The sequence below is a fragment of the Somniosus microcephalus genome, chromosome 3 (genome assembly GCF_052327205.1).
Source record: "Somniosus microcephalus isolate GS21.2 chromosome 3, FLI_Smic_1.0, whole genome shotgun sequence".
Taxonomy (NCBI): Eukaryota; Metazoa; Chordata; class Chondrichthyes; order Squaliformes; family Somniosidae; genus Somniosus; species Somniosus microcephalus.
Genome location: NC_140989.1, coordinates 124874106 through 124896395, shown reverse-complemented (window position 1 = coordinate 124896395; position 22290 = coordinate 124874106). Strand labels below are relative to the sequence as shown.

The window sequence follows — 22290 nt, the reverse complement described above, 5'->3', positions numbered from 1 at the left end:
GATTTTGAACACCTCTGTTAAGTCTCCCCTTAACCTTCTCTGCTCCGAAGAGAACAACCCCAGTTTCTTTAGTCTCGCCATGTAACTGAAGTATTTTGTACCTAGTACCATTCTCGTAAATCTCCTCTGCATCCTCTCTCAGACCTTGACATCCTTCCTAAAGTGTGGTTCCCAGAATAGACCACAATACTGCAGCTGGAGCCTCACCGGTTATTTATAAAGGTGCTTACCCACAATGAGGAAAAAGTAATCTCTGATCCACCCTATGACGGGTGGCTGCTAGGCAACAGATCCTATATGGCCCAGGAAGATAGTAAGCGTGACAGGAACATGAGATGTTTACAACAACAACTTGCATTTATTTAGCACCTTTAAAGTAGTAAAACATCCCAAGGTGATTCACAAGAGTGATTATAATACAAAACTTGACAGCAAGCCACATAAGGAGATATTAGGGCAGATCAACGAGGTAAGGTTTAAGGAGCATCTTAAAGGAGCAAAGAGAGGCGGAGAGGTTTAGGGAGGGAAACCCTCATCCACGCCATTGTTACCTCTAGACTATTCTAATGCACTCATGGTCGGCCGCCAACATTCTACCCTCCGTAAACTTGAGGTCATCCAAAACTCTGCTGCCCGTGTCCTAACTTGCACCAAGTCCCGTTCAACTGTGCTCGCTGACCTACATTGGTTCCCAGTTAAGCAACACCTCAATTTTAAAATTCTCATCCTTATTTTCAAATCCCTCCATGACCTCGACCCTCCCTATCTCTGTAACCTCCTCCAGCCCTACAACCCCCCGCGATTTCTGCGCTCCGACAATTCTGGCCTCTTGAGCATCCCCAATTTTAATCGCTCCACCATTGGTGACCGTGCCTTCAACTGCCAAGATCCCAAGCTCTGGAATTCCCTCCCTAAACCTCGCCACCTCTACCTCTCTTTCCGTCTTTAAGACGCTCCTTAAAACCTACCTCTTTGACCAAACTTTTGGTCATCTACCCTAATATCTCCTTATGTGGCTCAGTGTCAAATTTTGTTTATTTTGCTCCTGTGAAGCGTCTTGCGACATTTAACTACGTTAAAGGCGCTATATAAATACAAGTTGTCGTTGTTGGAATTCCAGAGCTTAGGGCCTCGGCAGCTGAAGGCACGGCCACCAATGGTGGAGTGATGCAAATCGGGGATGGGCAAGAGGCCAGAATTGGAGGACGGCAGAGATCTCAAAGGGTTGTAGAACTGGAGGAGATTACAGAGATAGGAAGGGGCGAGCCCATGGAGGGATTTCAAAACAAGGATGAGAATCTTAATATCGAGGCGTTGCTTAACCGGGAGCCAATGTAAGTCAACGAGCGCAGGGGTGATGGGTGAACGGGACTTGGTGCGTGTTAGGATATGGGCAGCAGAGTTTCCTGTGTTTTGATAAATGTATTGGATTTCTGCTTTCTTCAGTGTCTTCACTGTTGTGTGCAAATTCTTCCAGGACATTTTGACTTGTTGATTCAGGTCATCCTCCGCTTCTGGGTTGAGCAGATCAGCACAGCCTAATTTAGTTATCTATTTTAAGGCTCCTCTTCTGCATTAACATTCCTCTGTGAGTAGGTGTTAAGCTATGATCAACACCTCAGTACAAAGAACTTACAAACAGACACGCCCTCGCCTATAAGTGGGAGGCTATTAAAATAGAAAAGCTGAATCTGAAACCCCAGTCAGAAGTAGAGTAAGATTCAAGGCGGTGAGTCAGAAGCCTGGAGAATTTCCATGCAGCACTGACACTTCAAATAGGAATAAATCAGAAACATAATGTATTATGTATGATAAATAGAACATTTTATTTTTAAAACCAGAGGCGAGATGAGGAGAATTTCTTTTATGCAGCAAGTTATTATGATCTGGAATGTGCTGCATGAAAGGGCGGTGGAAGCAGGTTCAATAGTAACTTTCTAAAGGGAGTTGGATAAATACTTGAAAAGGAAAAATTTGCAGGGCTACGAGGAAAGAGCAGGGGGGAGTGGGAGTAATTGGATAGTTCTTTCGACGAGCCGGCACAGGCACGATGGGCCAAATGGCCTCCTTCTGTGCTGTATGATTCTATAGGGGAGAAATTCGGAATCACCCCGTTTGGGATGCAATTATCGGCCAGGCGCAAAGATTAGCGCCTGGAGCTAATTATCGCCTCCGACTACAATCTTGGCTTCTATCGCCCCGGAGGTGATTGGAGCGCTAAATCAGGCGCTACGCACCTCTCTTAAGGCGCTAACGCCGAGGAGCGAGGCGCTGGCGAAGCTCCTGTGATGTCAGTCAGTAATGGAACACAGACACACTGACGCCGGCCAGTTCTTAAAGGGGAGGGTCAATCTTGCTCTCCATCCACATCCTGCTCATTGCAGCCTTGAATCTCAGCCTGGAGAGACATGTACATCAAATCTGCTGGAAAGAACAATGGAGCGGCCCATGGAAAGAGCTCAGAGTGCAACCCCCAAAGTCTCTTCTAAATCGAGGCAAGGAAGTTCAAATCAAAATGAACCTGCAAAGTGCTGCTCATTACCCAAAACTCCTTCACACAGCGTTGAATCTCTCCAGAAGTCTCTCTCTCTCTCTCTCAGAATGCGTGGTGCAAAAATGTCGCCGACAAAAAAAGGCAGGAAGCGGTCGCCTTTAAATAGCGCTCCCCCAGTCCCTTCCCGACTGCAAAACATTCCCCTCAACCTGTCGTTGCTGGCGGCAGGCGGAAAGGCAGGGGGTGCCACTCAGTATCTGGTCCGGGGCGTTGCACACTCGACTGATGTCACGATCTGCGGGCGCAGGAGATCATGGCGGTAGTGTTTAGCGCCACCGCAAAATATCTGGTCAATTTCGCGAGTGGCGCAAACATCGCCACGCCCGGGCGCTAGTTGCTTTGCACCCCATTAGCGCCCTCTTAGGGCACTAACGGGAGGCGCAAAGCAACCAAATTTTTCCCCCAAGGATTTTAAAATGCAGGAAATGCACATCAGTTCAATCAGCATCTGAAAGAGAGCAATCGGTTCATATTAAATACAATTAATAAACTTTCAATGTAATTTTATTGACCAGTTTGCTCCATTTCCTGTCCCTATTTCTGGGATGCTGAGGTCATAGAGTCATAACGGCACAGAAGGAGGTCATTCGGCCCATTGAGTCCGTGCCAGCTCTCTGCAGAGCAATCGAGTCAGACCCATTCCCCCACTCTATCCCTGTAGCCCTGCAAGTTTATTTCCCTCAAGTGCCTATCCAGTCTCCCCTTGAAAACATTGAGTGTGTCCGCTTCCACCACTTCCATCGGCAGCGAGTTCCAGGTCCTCACCACTCGCTATGTAAAGAAGTTTTTCCTCACAACCCCTCTGTATCTCTTGCCCAAAACCTTAAATCTGTGTCCCCTAGTCCTTCTACCTTGGTAGTCAAAGCTCTCCTTCATCCTTGATCTAATTTAGCACTGACCAGGGTCTCACCTAACAATGTGCTTGGGCGTTCAGTGGCTGCATACAAGTTTAGCAGACAATTGAGAGTACTATTGGGGAAGACTAGGGGCCAGTCACTTGCTCACCCCTTGGACATAGCAGGTGCACTGTTTGAGAAGAAAAATGTTGGGGTCTAATTTAGAAAAGGGAGCTCTTTTAAAGCGTCCCTATTTCTCCAGTTAGAAATGGACCAGACTTAATGTAGAAATTGGAACCTGTAGTTTCCAATTGAAAATGCTGTTTCTTGATAGTTCAATGGTTCTATAAGAACATAAGAAATAGGAGCAGGAGTAGGCCATTCAGCCCTTTGAGCCTACTCCGCCATTCAATAAGATCATGGCTGATCTTCTACCTCAACTCCACCTTCCCGCTCTATCCCCATATCCCTTGGTTCCCTGAGTGTCCAAAAATCTTTATCAAGTTCTTTATCAAGTATTAAGAAATGTGAAATAATTCTTTGTCACAGATTATAAATGAATGTACTTCTGCAGATATTTTAAACATGCCCTTTTATTAACTCTTTCCCTTTGTTATTTGGAGGATATGGCAACATTTGTTAGATGTAGTAAAAGATGGAAAGGTATCGGTAATCATAACAACACACTACATAGAGGAAGCGAGACAAGCAAACCTGGTAGGAATTTTCTTTTCTTTTATTTGGGAATATATTTGCATTTGTGTGAATATCTATATTACTGCTAATTACCAGAAAGTAGTATTGCATAAAATTATTCCATATCAAATAATGAAAAGGTTGTGAATGAGTGAAAACATACTGCATAATCTGATTAATAAATTTGCCTTTATACAGACAAATTATTTTGCGTAGTGTGTCATCCCATCATGCATCGTTACTGTGTGTGGTGAAATCTGCGACCCACATACTGAAATTTTGTGTAGAAATTCCTAGAAGTGGTGAAGTTGCCGGATTCTGAGCAGATCTGAGTCACTCCCCCCATTCCACCCCACCCTATCAAAACCACCCTAACAATTATTTACTGTTTCCTACCCGTTCCCCATTTCTTATCCAATCCCAGCGACTCCCCATAGCTTTGCATCTAACCAATAGTCTTTTGTGTGAAACTTGTCAAAAGCCTTTTGGAAGTTGCAGTATCACAGGGCAACCTCCACACTTGGGTTGTCACTTTCTCAAAGGAGTCGAGGAGTTTGGTGAAGTAAGATTTTTCCCTTCTGAAAACACGTTGATTGCTGTTTATTGATTATTATTGATTGTCAGCTGTGTCTCCGTTGATAGCACCTCGCCTCTGAGTCTATAAGGTTGTGGATTTAAGCCCCACTCCAGAGACTTAAGCACCAAAATCTAGGCTGCCATTCCAGTGCAGTACTGTCGGAGGTGCCGTCTTTTGGATGAGATGTTAAAACCAAGATGTCTGCTCCCTCAGGTGGACGTAAAAGATTCCATGGCACTATTTCGCTGAAGAGCAGGGGAGTTCTCCCCGGTGCCCTGGCCAATATTTATCCCTCAATCAACATCACTGAAAAACAGATTATCTGGTCATTATCACATTGCTGTTTGTGGGAGCTTGTTGTGCGCTAATTGGCTGCCACGTTTCCTACATTACAACAGTGACTACACTTCAAAAGTACTTCATTGCCTGTAAAGTGCTTTGGGACGTCTGGTGGTCGTGAAAGCCTTTCTATTGTATAGATAACCCTAAGGTTTACTCCCGATAATTGGTTCCATTATTTAACATGGAAAGGAAGTAAAACTACAGCCCCCACCACTTATAGTGGGCACGTTTGTGCGAGTGCGATTTGCCTGTTATACGCAACAGTCAGTATCACCTGACAGCGGTGATCCTGGAGGTGACGGGTAATGCAGAGTGGGACACTGTTATCTTCTGACATTTGCCATTGCAGCACAGGTGCATTTGCTGGTGTAATGGCCATCGTGCGCATGCGTTCTAACTGAAACATCACTAAAAACAAAAATACTGGGAAAACACAATCTGTTTCATTTAAGGGGTTAGAGTGCTTTCATGCAGTTATATATTCTCAATTTAGAAACAGCTTAATTTCAATTGTAATTTACTTTGAGTGCTTGCAGATTTAAACGTCATAGCTGAGAGAACTGTAACAAGACATAGCCCAGTTGTTAACCAAAGGTCTATATTTACTGGATAGCTTTCAGATCGGGGCCATTTATTACAGCTGATAAACTGTATGAACAAATTCTCTCATTAATAAGACTGTTTTAGTACATTTTCTATTGCATTCACTGTACTTGAATGAGGTATTATTTACTTTATGTTTGTTCCTGAATTCAGTGCACCTTAACATGGTGCGAATTAGTGTGTAAACACAGCTGTTTCTGCCTGAAATAAATTAAGTGCTTACGACACTATAACCGGCAAGTGTGAAATTGACGTTAATGCGAATGGTTAATGATTATTGCATTTTGGCTAATATAAGTGACTACCCATTTTAAACGTGGACGTATCAAGTGGTGGGGAGTGGGGACTGTAGTGGGTGTGTAGTTGCCCGAGTATGTCTTTTTGAATATGAGCACCAAGATAGCCTGTTTCTACTTTAACTTCAATCTCTTGCTTAAACAATTGATACAAAAGATGAGAAAACCATGCCAACCAATTTCATTTTTATTAATTTATTAATTCACGGGATGTGTGCATTTCTGGCAAGGCCAGCATTTATTGCCCATCCCTAATTGCCCTTGAGAAGGTGGTGTTGAGTCGCCTTCTTGAACCGCTGCAGTCCATGAGGCGAAGGTACTCCCACAGTACTGTTAGGGAGGGAGTTCCAGGATTTTGACCCAGCGACGATGAAGGAACGGCGATATATTCCCAAATCAGGATTGTATGTGACTTGGATGGGAACTTGGAGGTGATGGTGTTCCCATGCGCCTGCTGCCCTTGTCCTTCTAGGTGGTAGAGATCACGGGTTTGGGAGGTGCTGCCGAAGAAGCCTTGGCAAGTTGCTGCAGTGCATCTTGTAGATGGTGCACACTGCAGCTACGGTGTGCTGGTAGTGGAGCGAGTGAGCGTTTAAGGTGGTGGATGGAGTGCCAATCAAGTGGACTGCTTTGTCCTGGATGGTGTCGAGCTTCTTGAATGTTGTTGGAGCTGCACTCATCCAGGCAAGTGGAGAGTATTCCATCACACTCCTGACTTGTGCCTTGTAGGTGGTGGTGAGGCTTTGGGGAGTCAGGAGGTGAGTCACTCGCCGCAGAATACCCAGCCTCTGAGCTGGTCTAGTAGCCACAGCATTTTTATGCCTGGTCCAGTTGACTTTCTGGTCAATGGTGACCGCCCAGGATGTTGTTGGTGTGGGATTCAGCGATGGTAATGCCATTGAATGTCAAGGGGAGGTGGTTAGACTCTCTTGTTGGGCATGGTCATTACCTGACACTTGTGTGGCACGAGTGTTACTTGCCACAGATCAGTTCAAGCCTGGATGGAGTTGCGAATGGAGCTGCCCTGAGTAACTCCTGCAGGGATGCCCTGGGGCTGAGATGATTGGCCACCAATAACCACAACCACCTTCCTTGTTCATTAATTTACTCCATGTTTGAAGATTACAGTTTAAGCTTTTTTATCTGGGGATTTAAATGATTGAACTCTTGTTGGTAGTTTTGAAACTTAGAACCCACATGACACTTTTGTTCTCTAACCAAGGAGTGACCTTTTCCCAGAGTCCTGTGACCTTTTCTGTGGAGCCGATTACTGAAAGGTGTTTGAGAGCATCCGGACATGGTTTGCTTTCCTTTTTATCCCCTTTTTCCCTGCCTTTTGTCCCTCCGGATGAGGTTGTTTCCTCTCCTTGGCATTTCTTCAAACAATACTACTGTTAAGACTGGGAATCTGTGTAGAGAGAATGATGGATACAGGGGTTAGAGACTTCCTCAGCATGTGATAAGGTGCTTTATTCTCTTTTTCTTGATCCTATCTCCCTGTGGGACCACCCTCAGATACACTAGTGCTTTGTAGCACCTAGCTGCCTCCTCGCTTTAATAATATTAATTGAATAAATTCTGTACTTGTATCTTCTAATCCAAAATAATCCTTCTGTAACTTCCTCAGGTTGGTTTAATGAGAAATGGTAACCTACTTGCAGAAGCTCCGCCTGATTATTTAATCAGGTTCCACAATGTATCAGTAAGTAATTACGATTCATAATTGAATAGTCATTAAGTGAATTGTACACTAGCACTCTGATGCAATTTCTTGTTTTGCTGATGGTTATTTTAGACGTTGGAGAACGTGTTCCTGAAATTGTGTAAAACTTCAGATCAGTCACCTGCAAATATTGCTTCTGATACTCGTCAAAAGAAGAAACTAAACCCCAGCGAGAAAGCTGAAGAGGAATCTCTACCAATACTCCACGGAGATGTTGAGCAAAATAAACGTGAATTCAAAGGTGAGATATAAAACTAGTTGTTGTTTGCTGCTGTCTCTGGATGTCTCCCACACTTTTCTTTCTCACTGTATCTTTGTCTTTCCTCTCTCTTTCTATATATCTTTCTCTCTCACTCACTCTGTATGTTGTCTGTTCTGATTACCTCTCACACACTTTGGTGTAGAAATTGGTCTGCGTGTGGCCGTTTTTTGCGGTGTCCAAATTCAAAAATGGGACCCATGAAATTCGCAGTGGGACCAATGCCTGCACAGATTGGCCACGGACCATCCCACTGCGAATTTCCTGGGGACCTTGGTTAGGCCCCTGGAATGGGCAAAGTAGGGGCCTAATGCCTGTTGGTAAGATTGGTCAGTGACGAGCGGGGCTCGATGCCCCATGGCCCCCAACCAAAGGTACTTTTCAACGTTTATTTTAAAATCACAAAAGGCATCAAGGGGTATGGGGAGAGAGCGGGAATATGGTATTGAGATAGAGGATCAGCCATGATCATGTTGAATGGCAGAGCAGGCTCGAGGGGCCGAATGGCCTACTCCTGCTCCTATTTTTCTATGTTTCTAAACCTTCCCTGAGGAGAGGAAGGGCTCCCTGACTGTAACATTTGGATATTGAATTATCATTGGCCCGCAGGCATCTGTAAGGAATACCTATTATATTCACGTGATCATATGCTGAGTTGTGATTGGCCTGCAGGAATCTGTAAGGACTACTATTGTTTTGAAGACCCAGGCTAGGGGTCCTATTGCCAGGCTTTCCCCATGGTGCTGCTATGAGTAAGATCAGACCTAATGCTTAATAAAAGAGTTAAACTGTAATACTCCGTTGTCCTGCAAGTTATTATTTTTGTACAAGTGTGCAAAACAAGACATGGTGTCAGAATAGGGATTGAAAATGGACATCGTTGGAGCTCCCTTGCCTCGAATGAATTGGGAATCTTTGAACTTACATAGAGAATGGCGCAAGTTCAAGCAATACGTGGAGTTGATGTTCTCGGGTCCACTGAAAAGCAAAGGGGAGGAAGAAAGATGCAGCTATCTACTCCTGTGGATCGGAGAAAAAGGGAGAGACATTTTTAACACATGGTCTCTCACCACGGATGAAGCAAAGGTACTGAAAAGTTATTTTGACCATTTTGAATCATTTGTGATGCCCAAGACAAATACGATATTCGCTAGGTACAAGTTTCAGGAGAAAGCACAAGGAGCTAGTGAGTCGTTTGAACAGTTCGTGACTGAGTTAAAACTGCTGGTAAAAGACTGTGAATATGCAGATAAAGATGAGATGGTCAGAGACCGCATCGTGTTTGGAATACATTCAGCTAAAGTGAGAGAGAAACTTTTGAATGTTGGATCCAGGCTAATGCTGGACAAAGCTATGGACATAGCTAGATCGCACGAGATAGCCCAAGCACAGTTGAAAGCCATAACCGGCGCCACGAGCAGCTCGCGTGAATAGACAGTGCACGCAGTTAATAGACACACACCAAAGAACACCGCCCAGAGAGCATGTTTCAGAACAGAAAGAACAGAGAGAGTTCTAAAAATGAGCGACACAGACATAAAACGCTTCAAAAACTGTGGATATTGTGGAAACAAGGTGCATGGGGAAAAGGAGCAATGCCCTGCCAAAGGAAGGCAATGTGCTAAATGTGGTAAACGGAACCACTTTGCTAAAGTTTGCAGGACTGTTTTTGGAATGGCAGTACACACTGTGAGTGACAGCCAAATGCCAGATAGAGAGCCAAATGCAGAGGAACTGTTTATTGATTCTGTGTCACAGAAAAAACAGATTTCAGAGACTGAGCAAGCCTTTGCAGATATTGAGATAGGAAAACAGGGCACAGAGCTTAAGTTTAAACCAGACACGAGCTCAGGTTAATGTAATTCCTCTGAGTGAGTGTCACAGCTTGAAGGATAAGTGTGAGCTACAGCTCACCTCACGCAGACTGACCAGCTATGGGGGTGAGCAGCTCATTGTAAAAGGCACATGCGTGATGAAATGCAAGTACAAAGAAAGCGACATGATGTTGGACTTTTACATTGTTGACACTCGAGCACCTCCAGTGCTAGGTCTAAAGGCATGTTTAGACATGGACCTCGTCAAGCTAGTGCTATCATTGACAGCACCAGTTGAGAAGCAGACAGTCATGGAGGAGTTTGCTGACGTTTTCAAAGGAATTGAACTATCCCCAGGTGAATGCACTATTCACCTTGACCCAGCAGCAACCCCTGTGGTTTGCCCACCAAGAAGGATACCCCTTGCTCTATGTAGTCACCAGAAGGAGGAGCTGCAGAGCATGGAGAATACAAAAATCATCATCCGGGGAAACAGAACCGACAGAGTGGGTCAACGCGTTAGTAGTGGTTGAAAAACCACGTACAGGCAAGCTCAGAGTCTGTCTCGACCCCAGAGATTTGAACAAGGCTATCAAACGCCCTCACTACCCTCTACCAATGCTAGATGACATCACACCCAAGCTAGTGGGAGCACGTTACTTCAGTGTAATGGACGCATGATCAGGATACTGGACTATCAAGCTCACAGAAGAGTCATCTAAGCTAACAACGTTCAACACACCATTTGGACGCTACCAATTTCTGTGTTTACCATTTGGTCTTATCTCAGCTCAGGATGAATTCCAGCGGAAGATCGACGAAACCTATGAAGGCCTCGACGGAGTAGTCGCAATCGTAGACGACATCCTCATCTATGGCAGGAACAGAGAGGAACATGACAGGAACCTCCGTGCAATGCTACAAAGATCACGGGAGAAAGGTATCCGGCTCAACCCCGAGAAAAGCATAATCGGATCCACCGAGATCAGTTATTTTGGGCATCGCCTCTCAACTGATGACATTAAGCCGGATCCAGAGAAAATCTCCGCCATCAAGAAGATGGAGCCGTCGAAGAACCGCGCAGAGCTAGAGACAGTACTTGGCATGGTTAACTACTTAGCCAAGTTTGCCCCAAGCCTCTCCAAAATCAACGCACCCATGCGTCAGTTGCTCAAACAATCCAATGAGTTCCTGTGGGACAAACAACATGACACAGCATTTCAGAAAATGAAAGACCTAATCACCAGAGAACCAGGACCAGTTCTTGCCTACTTCGACCCCAACAAAGAGCTCAGACTTCAAGTGGACGCGTCAAAGTACGGACTAGGCGCAGTATTACTGCAAGAAGGAAAGCCCATCGGCTACGCTTCCAGATCTCTCACAGACAGTGAAATCAACTATGCCCAAATCGAGAAAGAGCTATATGCAATTCTGTTTGGATGTAAGCGTTTCCACCAGTACGTCTATGGCCGACAAGTCATTGTGGAATCTGACCACAAGCCCCTCGAGTCAATCATGAGGAAACCACTAGCCGCAGCCCCACCAAGGCTACAGAGAATGACCCTTCAGCTACAGAAGTATGACTTCACAATCATTCACCGTCCAGGCAAAGACATTCCTGTCGCAGACACGCTCTCCAGAAAGTCTCTTAGCTACCAGGACAGCAGCCTCAGTGAAAGCATGGATGTGCAGGTGCACATGGTATACAACAGCTTACCTGTGAGTGACTCAAAACTGAAGGAGATCTGAGCAGGAACAGAGAAAGATGCACAACTCACACTGCTGAGCAAAGTCATACATGAAGGATGGCCTGAGGGAAGGAGGAAATGCCCTCAGAGCATATCTGAATTCTGGAACCACAGAGATGAACTGTCACAAATCAACAGAATCGTCTTCAAAGGGGAGAAAACCATAATTCCTACCAGTCTCAGAGAAGAGATGTTGACAAAAATTCATGCTGGACATATGGGCATGGAAAAATGCAAACAAAGAGCACGTGACATTATGTTTTGGCCCGGAATGTGCAAACACATTGAGGACATTGTCGGAAAATGTTCCATTCGTCTAGAACGCCGCCCATCAAATGTTAAAGAGCCCATGATACCTCACTGTATCCCAGATAGGCCCTGGCAGGTCGCGGCAACGGATCTGTTCACATGGAACAACGAGGACTACATAGTGACTGTTGATTACTACAGCAGATTTTTTGAACTGGACAAGCTTCACAGCACCACATCTGCAGCTGTGATCCACAAGCTAAAGGCAGCCTTTGCCAGGCATGGCATGGTAGAGACTTTAGTCTCAGACAATGGCCCCCAATACAAATCAAAAGAGTTTGAGTCGTTTGCCAAGGCATGGGATTTCACACATGTCACATCAAGCCCACATTACCCTCAAAGTAATGGCCTTGCTGAAAAAACTGTCCAGATTGCAAAAACACTCATGGACAAAGCCAAAGCGGACAAAAGAGACCCCTACATCAGTCTCCTTGAGTACCGCAACACTCCGGTTGACAACTTCAAGTCACCAGCACAGCTGTTGATGAGCCGCAGACTTCGCTCAATCCTTCCAAGCACCAACCAGCAGCTGCAGCCAGAGGTCGTCAGCTGCAAGCAAGTGCATGCAAAACGTGTACAGAGACAGCAACACCAAAAGAGATACTATGACAGGTCAGCTAGACTACTGCCGCCGCTGCACAATGGAGAATCCGTGAGAATCCAGGAGCATGACTACTGGAAGCCAGCAGTCGTCATCCAGCCAGCTGACACTGAGCGATCGTATCACGTCCGCACCCCAGAAGGACAGGTGTACCGCCGCAATCATAGGCACCTCCTGAACACCAAGGAACAACACCGTCATTCCGACGAGAGGATCAGTTCAACAGAGTGTGATGAACATAAGAACATAAGAACATAAGAAGCAGGAGCAGGAGTAGGCCATACGGCCCCTCGGGCCTGCTCCGCCATTCAGTAGGATCATGGCTGATCCGAATCTAGACTCACGTACACTTCCCTGCCCTCTCCCCGTAACCTCTAATTCCCTTATCTGCTAGGAAACTGTCTATCTCCATTTTAAATTTATTTAATGTTGCAGCTTCCACAGCTCTCTGGGGTAGCAAATTCCATAGATTTACTACCTTCTGAGTGAAGAAGTTTCTCCTCATCTCAGTTTTGAAAACGCAGCCCCTTATTCTTAGATTATGTAGAGCAATACACAAAACACATCATACTTACCTGAACCTAAACCTGAACCTGAATTGTTGACCGATTCAGAAGCATGCTCAGTTTCATACCACACAAGGTTGGGACGAGAGGTCAAGCCTAGAGTTATCCTTGACTTGTGAACTGTCAAAGGGTGTAGGCGGATCGCAGCCCTAAAAAAAACTGTACATCGTTATTGAAACGTTGAGATGTTTTCAGTGCTAGTTAAATGCTGAGTTTACTTATATGCTTATGTTACCGAGAACATTATGTAGAAGAAAGGTTTAAAAGTAATGCATAACATTTTTCTTTTAAAAGAAAGGGGATGTAACATTTGCATATTGAATTATCATTGGCCCGCAGGCATCTGTAAGGACTACTATTGTTTTGAAGACCCAGGCTAGGGGTCCTATTGCCAGGCTTTCCCCATGGTGCTGCTGTTAGTAAGATCAGACCTAATGCTTAATAAGAGTTAAACTGTAATACTCTGTTGTCCTGCAAGTTATTATTTTTGTACAAAGTGTGCAAAACAAGACACTGACTACACAGGTGTTGCGAGGCGCAGCTCACCCCAAGCATGTTGATGAGGCCCGAGGAACAATTTCCATCGATCCTCAGGCCTCTTGGTTCGGGCGCTTATTGCTCCCGCTCCGCCAAGTCTGACGAATTTCTGCCCCTTTGACCTTTCTCTCTATGTGTCTGTCTTTTTTTTGTTTGTTTCTCATTCTTCTTTTCATCTCACCTCCCACGGAGCTCAACTGGTGAAGGGGCAGGGGGGTTTGACCCCACGATAGGTGTAGAAACAATCTCGCCTCTCCCTGCGAGCAGAGGGACAGTTCATGTGTTGTTTTCTTGAATTCCAAATATGAGAAGAATATGCCCCCCATCTCTGCTGACCCCCACCCCACTTAAAGAAAAGTTCAAAGACAAAATTCAGAACTTCGATATAAATAATATGGAAGTCCCAAACAAGCTGAAAATGCTTAAAACAAATAAACCCCCAGAGTTGGATGGTATTTATCCCAGAGTGTTGAGAGAGATGAGCAAGATGATTAGTCAGGCACTGATAATTGTTATGAGAGAGTCAGTGGAGGTGCCAGTAGGTTAGAAACAGGCTTATGTGGTGTCCATATTCAAAACGGGTGGCAAAACAGACATAGGCGATTACAAACCCATTAGTCTAGCTTCCATTCCATGTAAAATAATAGTGATTAACAGCAGTAAATTTGAGGGTTGTCTGTACAACAACCAAGTAAACAGCAGTCAACATGGCTTTAGACAGGCAAGATCTCGCCTGACTAACCTTTAGGTCGATTGTGGTAAACCAGGCAATGTTGTGTACTTAGACATCCAAAAGGCATTTGATAAAGTTCCACACAAAGCAGCTCTAATTGCGCTCAAAGCTGTGGGGGTTTAGGACAGAACATGGGAAAGGATAAGAAATTGTCTGTAGGGTAGCAAACAACAGGTACTGGATAGGGGGGTAATGTCAGGGTTGGGGGAGGTACTGGGTGGGGTGCCTCAGGGGTCAGTATTGGGACCGCTACTAATTCTAATTTGCATCAATGACTTAAATAGAGAACCTCAACGCAGATTTCTAAAATTTGCAGATGAATCGAAGAGGTAGTTCATGCAAATGGAATATAATGTGGAGAAATGTGAAGTTATCCACTTTGGTAGAAAAAGTAGAAAAGCAGAGTATTTTTTAAATGGTGAGAGATTGGGAAATGTTGGTGTTCAGAGGGATCTGGGTGTCCTTGTACATGAATTACTGAAAGTTAAGATGCAGGTACAGCAAGCAATTAGGAAAGCAAATGGTATGTTGGCCTTGATTACAAGAGGATTTGAGTATAAGAGTAAAGACGTCTTACTGCAATTATATAGGGCCCTGGTGAGACCACACCTGGAGTATTGTGTACAGTTTTGGTCTCCTTACCTAAGGAAGGATATACTTGCCATAGAGGGAGTGCAACGAATGTTTAGCAGACTGGTTCCTGGGATGGGGAGATTGTCCTATGAGGAGAGATTGAGTAGACTAGGCCTGTATTCTCTGGAGTTTAGAAGAATGAGAGGTGATCTCATTGAAACATACAAAATTCTTACAGGACTTGTCAGGATAGATGCAGGGAGGATGTTTCCCCTGGTTGGGGAGTCCAGAACCAGAGGTCACAGTCACAGAATAAGGGGTCAGCCATTTAGGACTGAGATGAGGAGAAATTTCTTCACTCAGAGGGTGGTGAATCTTTGGAATTCTCTGCCCCAGAGGGCTGTGGAGGCTCAGTCGTTGAGTATATTCAAGACAGAGATCGATAGATTTTTTAATATTAAGGGAATCAAGGGATATGGGGATAGTGCAGGAAAGTGGAGATGAGGTAGAAGATCAGCCATGATCTTGTTGAATGGCGGAGCAGGCTCGAAGAACCAAATGGCCCACTCCTGCTCCTATTTCTTATGTTCTTATGTTCATTGAGCTTTATGCAGGTTGCAAGTGTTTGGAGAAAACTCTCTATCCAGTGTCACCTCATTGGAACAACCTCTCTCACCATTGACAGATTGCTTCTGTCATCTCAACATCACCTGCCATCTTTTCCATCAGCATGGGTACCGTTTATACTCTCTCACCTTGGTCCTCAGAATCTGACCATGATCAGCCCCAACACCAGCGGAACCAGGCACCCCAGCAGCACCAACAACAACACCAACCTTCTCCGCAATCAACTGATACTGCACAGGACACAGGGCATCAGCACCCGACCACATTGCTGCCCGGGACACCAGGGATGGCCTCACCATGGCCAGATTTACTTCACTTGACACTATATATCCTGGCTGCCACGTGATGCACCTGGTTGGCACCACCCCACACCAACACCATAAAGCATCCCTACAATGTCCTAGCTATTCTTTTCACACACTCCACCATTGCGGGCACTGCAACTTACTAAGCCACTTCCAAAGGTGCACACAAATCTATCCAGGAACGCAAAGTGTTGAAAATAAAGGTTTCAATGTTTGACAGCACATTAACATAAACTTTACATGAACATTGCATAAAACATCCAAGTGCCTACCCTTGTGTGTTGTTAGTTGGTATGATTGCACTAGGATGAGGGTGAGTGTGAGGGGTGGCTAGTGAGATGGAGACATGATAATATAGATAGAGGGGGATGGGTGGAGGTCCAAGGTAAGTTGCTGTGAGTAAAGATGTGCAGCAGTAGGATAGGAAAGGCAGAGTGATGGGGATGTGATGAGAGGCACAGCAGGATGAGGTTGAGTGTGGCTTTGTAGTAACGTTTCGTGATCTACTGAGATGATTGAAACATTTGTGGCACGGCACCCAGGTCCTCCTAACCACATCCCTCCTGTGCAATGTTCAACCAGGCTGTCTTGATCTCCTGGGAGGGCTCTTCTGCCCATGGGAAGGGAAGAGGACCTCTCTGCATACTGTGGAGAGCCTGAGTGCAGCCCTGCACCTCCGTGCAGTGATTGTCAGTGTTTGCAGCACCTCACTGCTGTAGAACACCATCAGCACAAATGTCAAAATCAATTTTTCCATGGTCCCTTCAAGGAAACCGGCTGATGACGCAACATCAAATCATGTCACCAGACCTGCTTCCTCTAATTGGCTGGGAATTGCGCTGGGCGGGCTTAACGAGCCCTATCAAGGGAAATTCATTTCAGACAGCGGGCTGGAGCCAGCAGCGGGGTCAGGACCCACCACCGATGTCACCTGCCACGGACCCGCCGAGTTTAGCAAAATCACGGCCCTAATGTCAGGGTGTCTGAAATCAGAGGAAAGACTGGAGACACTTGTGTTTTTCAGGAACGGCGGTTTCTGAGAGGTGATCTTCTAGAAGTATACCAAGGTAGTAAATGGTATAAAAAAGGTTAATCTGCATACTACTTTAAAACAAACAGTGGGAGTAAGACAAGGGACAAAGGTTCATACTAATACACTTGGAAGAAGCACTGAGTGTAGCAAGGGCACAGAATGTACTCTGGGTGGGGGACTTCAATGTCCATCACCAAGAGTGGCCTGGTAGCACCACTATTGACCGAGCTGACCAAGTCCTGAAGAACATAGCTGCCAGTCTGGGCCTGCGACAGGTGGTGAGAGAACCAACACAAGGGAAAAACCTACTTGACCTCGTCCTCACCAATCTACCTGTCCATGATAGCATTGGTAGCAGTGACGACCGCAGTCATTGTGCAGATGAAGTCTCATCTTCACACTGAGGACACCCTCCATTGTGTTGTGTGGCACTACCACCGTGCTAAATGGGATCGATTCAGAACTGATCTAGCAGCTCAAAACTGGGCATCCATGAGGTGCTGTGGGCCATCAACAGCAGCAGAATTGTATTCCACCACAATCTGTAACCTCATGGCCCGGCATATCCCTCACTCTACCATTACCATCAAGCCAGGGGACCAACCCTGGTTCAATAAGGAATGTAGAAGAGCATGCCAGGAGCAGCACCAGGAGCACCTAAAAATGAGGGGCCAACCTGAGGAAGCTGCAACAAAGGACTACACGCATGCTAATCCCACAATCAACGGATCAGATCAAAGCTCTGCAGTCCTGCCACATCCAGTCGTGAATGGTGGTGGAGCATTAAACAACTAACAGGAGGAGGCTCCATAAATATCCCCATCCTCAATGATTGTGGAGCCCAGCACGTGAGTGCAAAAGACAAGGCTGAAGCGTTTGCAACCATCTTCAGCCAGAAGTGCTGAGTGGATGATCCATATCGGCTGCCTCCTGAGGTCCCCACCATCACAGAAGCCAGTCTTCAGCCAATTCAATTCACTCCACGTGATTTAAAAAAAAAATTTATTCATTGATGGGATGTGGGCATCGCTGGCTAGGCCTGCATTTAGTGCCCATCCCTAATTGCCCTTGAGAAGATGGTGGTGAGCCGCCTTCTTGAACCGCTGCAGTCCATATGGTGTAGGCGCTGCAGTCCATATGATGTAGGTACACCCACAATGCTGTTAGGAAAGGAGTTCCAGGATTTTGGCCCAGCGACAGTGAAGGAACGGCGATACAGGTCCAAGTCAGGATGGTGTGTGGCTTGGAGGGGAACTTGTAGGTGATGATGTTCCCATGCGTCTGCTGCCCTTGTCCTTCTAAGTGGTAGAGGCCGCGGGTTTGGAAGGTGCTGTTGAAGGAGCTTTGGCGAGTTGCTGCAGTGCATCTTGTAGATGGTACACACTGCAGCCACGGTGCGCCGGTGGTGGAGGGAGTGAATGTTGAAGGTGGTGGATGGAGTGCCAATCAAGCGGGCTGCTTTATCCTGAATGGTGTCGAGCTTCTTGAGTGTTGTTGGAGCTGCACTCATCCAGGCAAGTGGAGAGTATTCCATCACACTCCTGACTTGTGCCTTGTAGATGGTGGAAAGGCTTTGGGGAGTCAGGAGGTGAGACACTCACTGCAGAATTCCCAGCCTCTGGCCTGCTCTTGTAGCCGCAGTATTTATATGGCTGGTCCAGTTCAGTTTCTGATCAATGGTAACCCCCAGGATGTTGATAGTGGGGGATTCAGCGATGGTAATGCCATTGAATGTCAAGGGGAGATGGTTAGAGTCTCGCTCGTTGGAGATGGTCATTGCCTGGCACTTGTGTGGTGCGAATGTTACTTGCTACTTGTCAGCCCAAGTCTGAATGTTGTCCAGGTCTTGCTGCATATGGACACGGACTGCGTCAGTATCTGACGAGACTCGAATGGTGCTGAACAGTGTACAATCATCAGCGAACATCCCCACTTCTGACCTTATGATGGAGGGAAGGTCATTGATGAAACAGCTGAAGATGGTTGGGCCTAGGACACTGACCTGAGGAACTCCTGCAGTGATGTCATGTGATTGAGATGAATGACCTCCAACAACCACAGCCAACTTCCTTTGTGCTAGGTATGATTCCAACCAATGGAGAGTTTTCCCCTTGATTCCCATTGACTTCAGTTTTGCTAGGGCTCCTTGATGCCACACTCGATCAAATGCTGCCTTGATGTCAAGGGCAGTCACTCTCACCTCACCTCTTGAGTTCAGCTCTTTTGTCCATGTTTGGACCAAGGCTGTAATGAGGTCAGGAGCTGAGTGGCTCAGCACACTGGATACAGCAAAGGCTGTGGGCCTCGACAACATCTCGGCTATCATGCTGAAGACTCGTGCTCCAGAACTAGCCGCGCCTCTAGCCAAGCTGTTCCAGTACAGCTACAACACTGGCATCTATCCGACAATATGGAAAACTGCCCAGGTATGTCCTGTCCACAAAAGCAGGACAAATCCAATCTGGCCAATTACCGCCACATCAGTCTACTCTCAATCATCAGCAAAGTTATGGAAGGTGTCATCGACAGTGCTGTCAAGCGGCACTTACTCACCGATAACCTGCTCACTGATGCCCAGTTTGGGTTCCGCCAAGACCACTCGGCTCCCGACCTCATTACAGCCTTGGTCCAAACATGGACAAAGGAGCTGAATTCCAGAGGAGAGGTGAGAGTGACTGCCCTTGACATCAAGGCAACATTTGACCGAGTGTGGCATGAAGGAGCTCTCGTAAAACTGAAATCAATGGGAATCGGGGGGGGGGGGAAACTCTCCACTGGCTGGAGTCATACCTAGCACAAAGGAAGATGGCTGTGGTGGTTGAAGGTCAATCATCACAGCCCCAGGACATCGCTGCAGGAGTTCCTCAGGGCAGTGTCCTAGGCCCAACCATCTTCAGCTGCTTCATCAATGACCTTCCCTCCAACATAAGGTCAGAAATGGGGATGTTCTCTGATGACTGCACAGTTTTCAGTGCCATTCACAACTCCTCAGATAATGAAGCAGTCCATGCCCGCATTCAACAAGACCTGGATGATGTTCAGGCTTGGACTGATAAGTGGCAGGTAACATTTGCGCCACACAAGTGCCAGGCAATGACTATCTCCAACAAGCGAGAGTCTAACTACCGCCCCTTGACATTCAATGGCATTACCATCGCCGAATCCCCCACCATCAACATTCTGGGGGTCACCATTGACCAGAAACTTAACTGGACCAGCCACATAAATACTGTGGCAACAGGATCAGGTCAGAGGCTGGGTATTCTGCGGTGAGTGTCTCACCTCCTGACTCCCCAAAGCTTTTCTACAATCTACAAGGCACAAGTAAGGAGTGTGATGGAGTACTCTCCACTTGCCTGGATGAGTGCAGCTCCAACAACACTCAAAAAGCTAGACACCATCCAGGACAAAGCAGCCCGCTTGATTGCCACCCCATCTACCACCTTAAATATTCACTCCCTCCACCACCGGCGTACCGTGGCTGCAGTGTGTACCATCTACAAGATGCACTGCAGCAACTCGCCAAGGCTTCTTCGGCAGCACCTCCCAAACCTGCGACCTCCTCCACCTAGCAGGACAAGGGCAGCAGATGCATGGGAACAACACCACCTCCAAGTTTCCCTCCAAGTCACACACCATTCTGACTTAGAAGTATATCGCCGATCTTTCATTGTCGCTGGGTCAAAATCCTGGAACTCCCTACCTAACAGCACTGTGGGAGTACCTTCACCACATGGACTGCAGCGGCTCAAGAAGGTGGCTCACCACCACCTTCTCGAGGGCAATTAGGGATGGGCAATAAATGCTGGCCTTGCCAGCGACGCCCACATCCCATAAACGAATTTTTAAAAACTACTACAGGTAACTTTAGGAAAGATATAATTGCCTTAGAGGGAGTGCGACTAAGGTTCACTGGACTAATTCCTGGGATGACGGGATTGTCCTATGAGAAGAGATTGCGTAGACTAGGCCTACATTCCCTAGAGTTTAGAAGAATAACAGGTGATCTCATACAAAATTCTTAAAGGGCTTGACAGGGTAGACACTGGGAGGATGTTTCCCTTGGCTGGGGAGTCTAGAGTCTCAGAATAAGCGGTCGGCCATTTATGACTGAGATGAAGAGAAATTTCTTCACTTAGAGGGTTGTGAATCTTTGGAATACTGTACCCCGGAGAGCTGTGGATGCTCAGTTGTTGAGAATATTGTAGACAGAGATCGATAGATTTTTGGACACGAAGGGAACCAAGGGATATGGGGATAGTGCGGGAAGCTGGAGTTGAAGTAGAAAATCAGCCATGATCTTATTGAATGGCAGAGCAGGCTCGAAGAGTTGAATGGCCTACTCCTGCTCCTATTTCTTATGTTCTTATGAAAACAGCTTTTCCTCATGCAGAGAATGATCAACATTTGGAATGGACTCTGGGCAGAGTGGTGGAGGTGAAAAACCTGGAATCATTTAAGGAGCAGTTAGATGCAGCAACGGTGGGTAGGGTTGTTCTGTATGCATGAATTAAAATGAGCTGATTGGTCTTCCTCATCCATTAGTATATTGTGATCTAATGGCCCTCCAGTGCCAAGCTCTTTGCTGCAGTGCAGGACCCAGTCCACTCCAGCACAGGAACAACGCGCGGAGAGATAGGATCCTGCTGGGGCTGGGATGGGATGATCTCTGCTTCCAGGCCCCATTAAATCTTATAAAGTAGATTTTATTAAAAGACAGTATTAATGTTGTAATTTTGGGATGATACACCAATATTGGGTCTATTGTAAATCCATATGTGCAGGGGGACATTCTTTGGCACTGCCTTCTCCACATGTTCATGTAGCAGCATCATAATCCAGGCAAATCCAGCTTGTGGTGGGACAACCTGGGACCAGGGAAAGCCGTTGGCCACTGGGAGTTGCGTGACTAAACCGTTTCTTTATTTTTTTTTGCACTGCTCTCCCTCACCCCTTTCTTTACGTCGACCCTCCGCTCAATGACAAATCTAAGATCAGAAACTCACCACATAAGAAACTCCTGCTCTTCATTTTCACACGAGTGTTGGAGCATCAAAGCACTGCCTCACCTATGTTCACAACTTCAGTGGAATCATCGCAGGGTTTACTGATCAAAACTAGAGCATACAAGCAGTGTATAAATATTTCGCAAAAATATTAGAAGTGGAGCTAATTCCTTCTCTGTCACGTTACCTGCAGAGTGTTAAATGGTGATTTGATACAGGGCCATATTTAATTTAAAACAGTGGGACCAAGCTCAATGTGTAAATATCACTTGGGGTTTGGTCCCAAAGATGAAAACTTTAATAATTATCTCAGGGATAGGGAATAAACTTCTTCCTTGTATTTCAACTCTTAACTGCTTCTAAGCATGGGGAAAGCTCAATTCCACAGCCATGTTTGAACTGGAGGTGATTTTTTGTTGAGGTACTTGTTAGAAAAAAAAACCTCCTGAATGTAGATAAATGAGATGGCAGATCTGAAGAGTTTAAACAATCTGATTTTATAATCTAGCACTATGAAAAAGAAACCCTTTTCCCCATACTCTCTTGAAGACG

At 46.0% G+C, this 22290-nt stretch overlaps 1 protein-coding gene across 1 annotated transcript in view; it reads left to right on the top strand.

Moving 5' to 3' along the window:
• Positions 1-22290, top strand: part of abch1 (ATP-binding cassette, sub-family H, member 1) — a 122119-nt gene that overhangs the window by 16153 nt on the left and 83676 nt on the right. The window contains exons 5-7 of the mRNA XM_085981594.1: positions 4014-4107; positions 7532-7606; positions 7700-7868. Of these exons, the coding sequence (XP_085837720.1) occupies positions 4014-4107; positions 7532-7606; positions 7700-7868 (338 nt within the window). The remainder of the gene's footprint in view (positions 1-4013; positions 4108-7531; positions 7607-7699; positions 7869-22290) is intronic.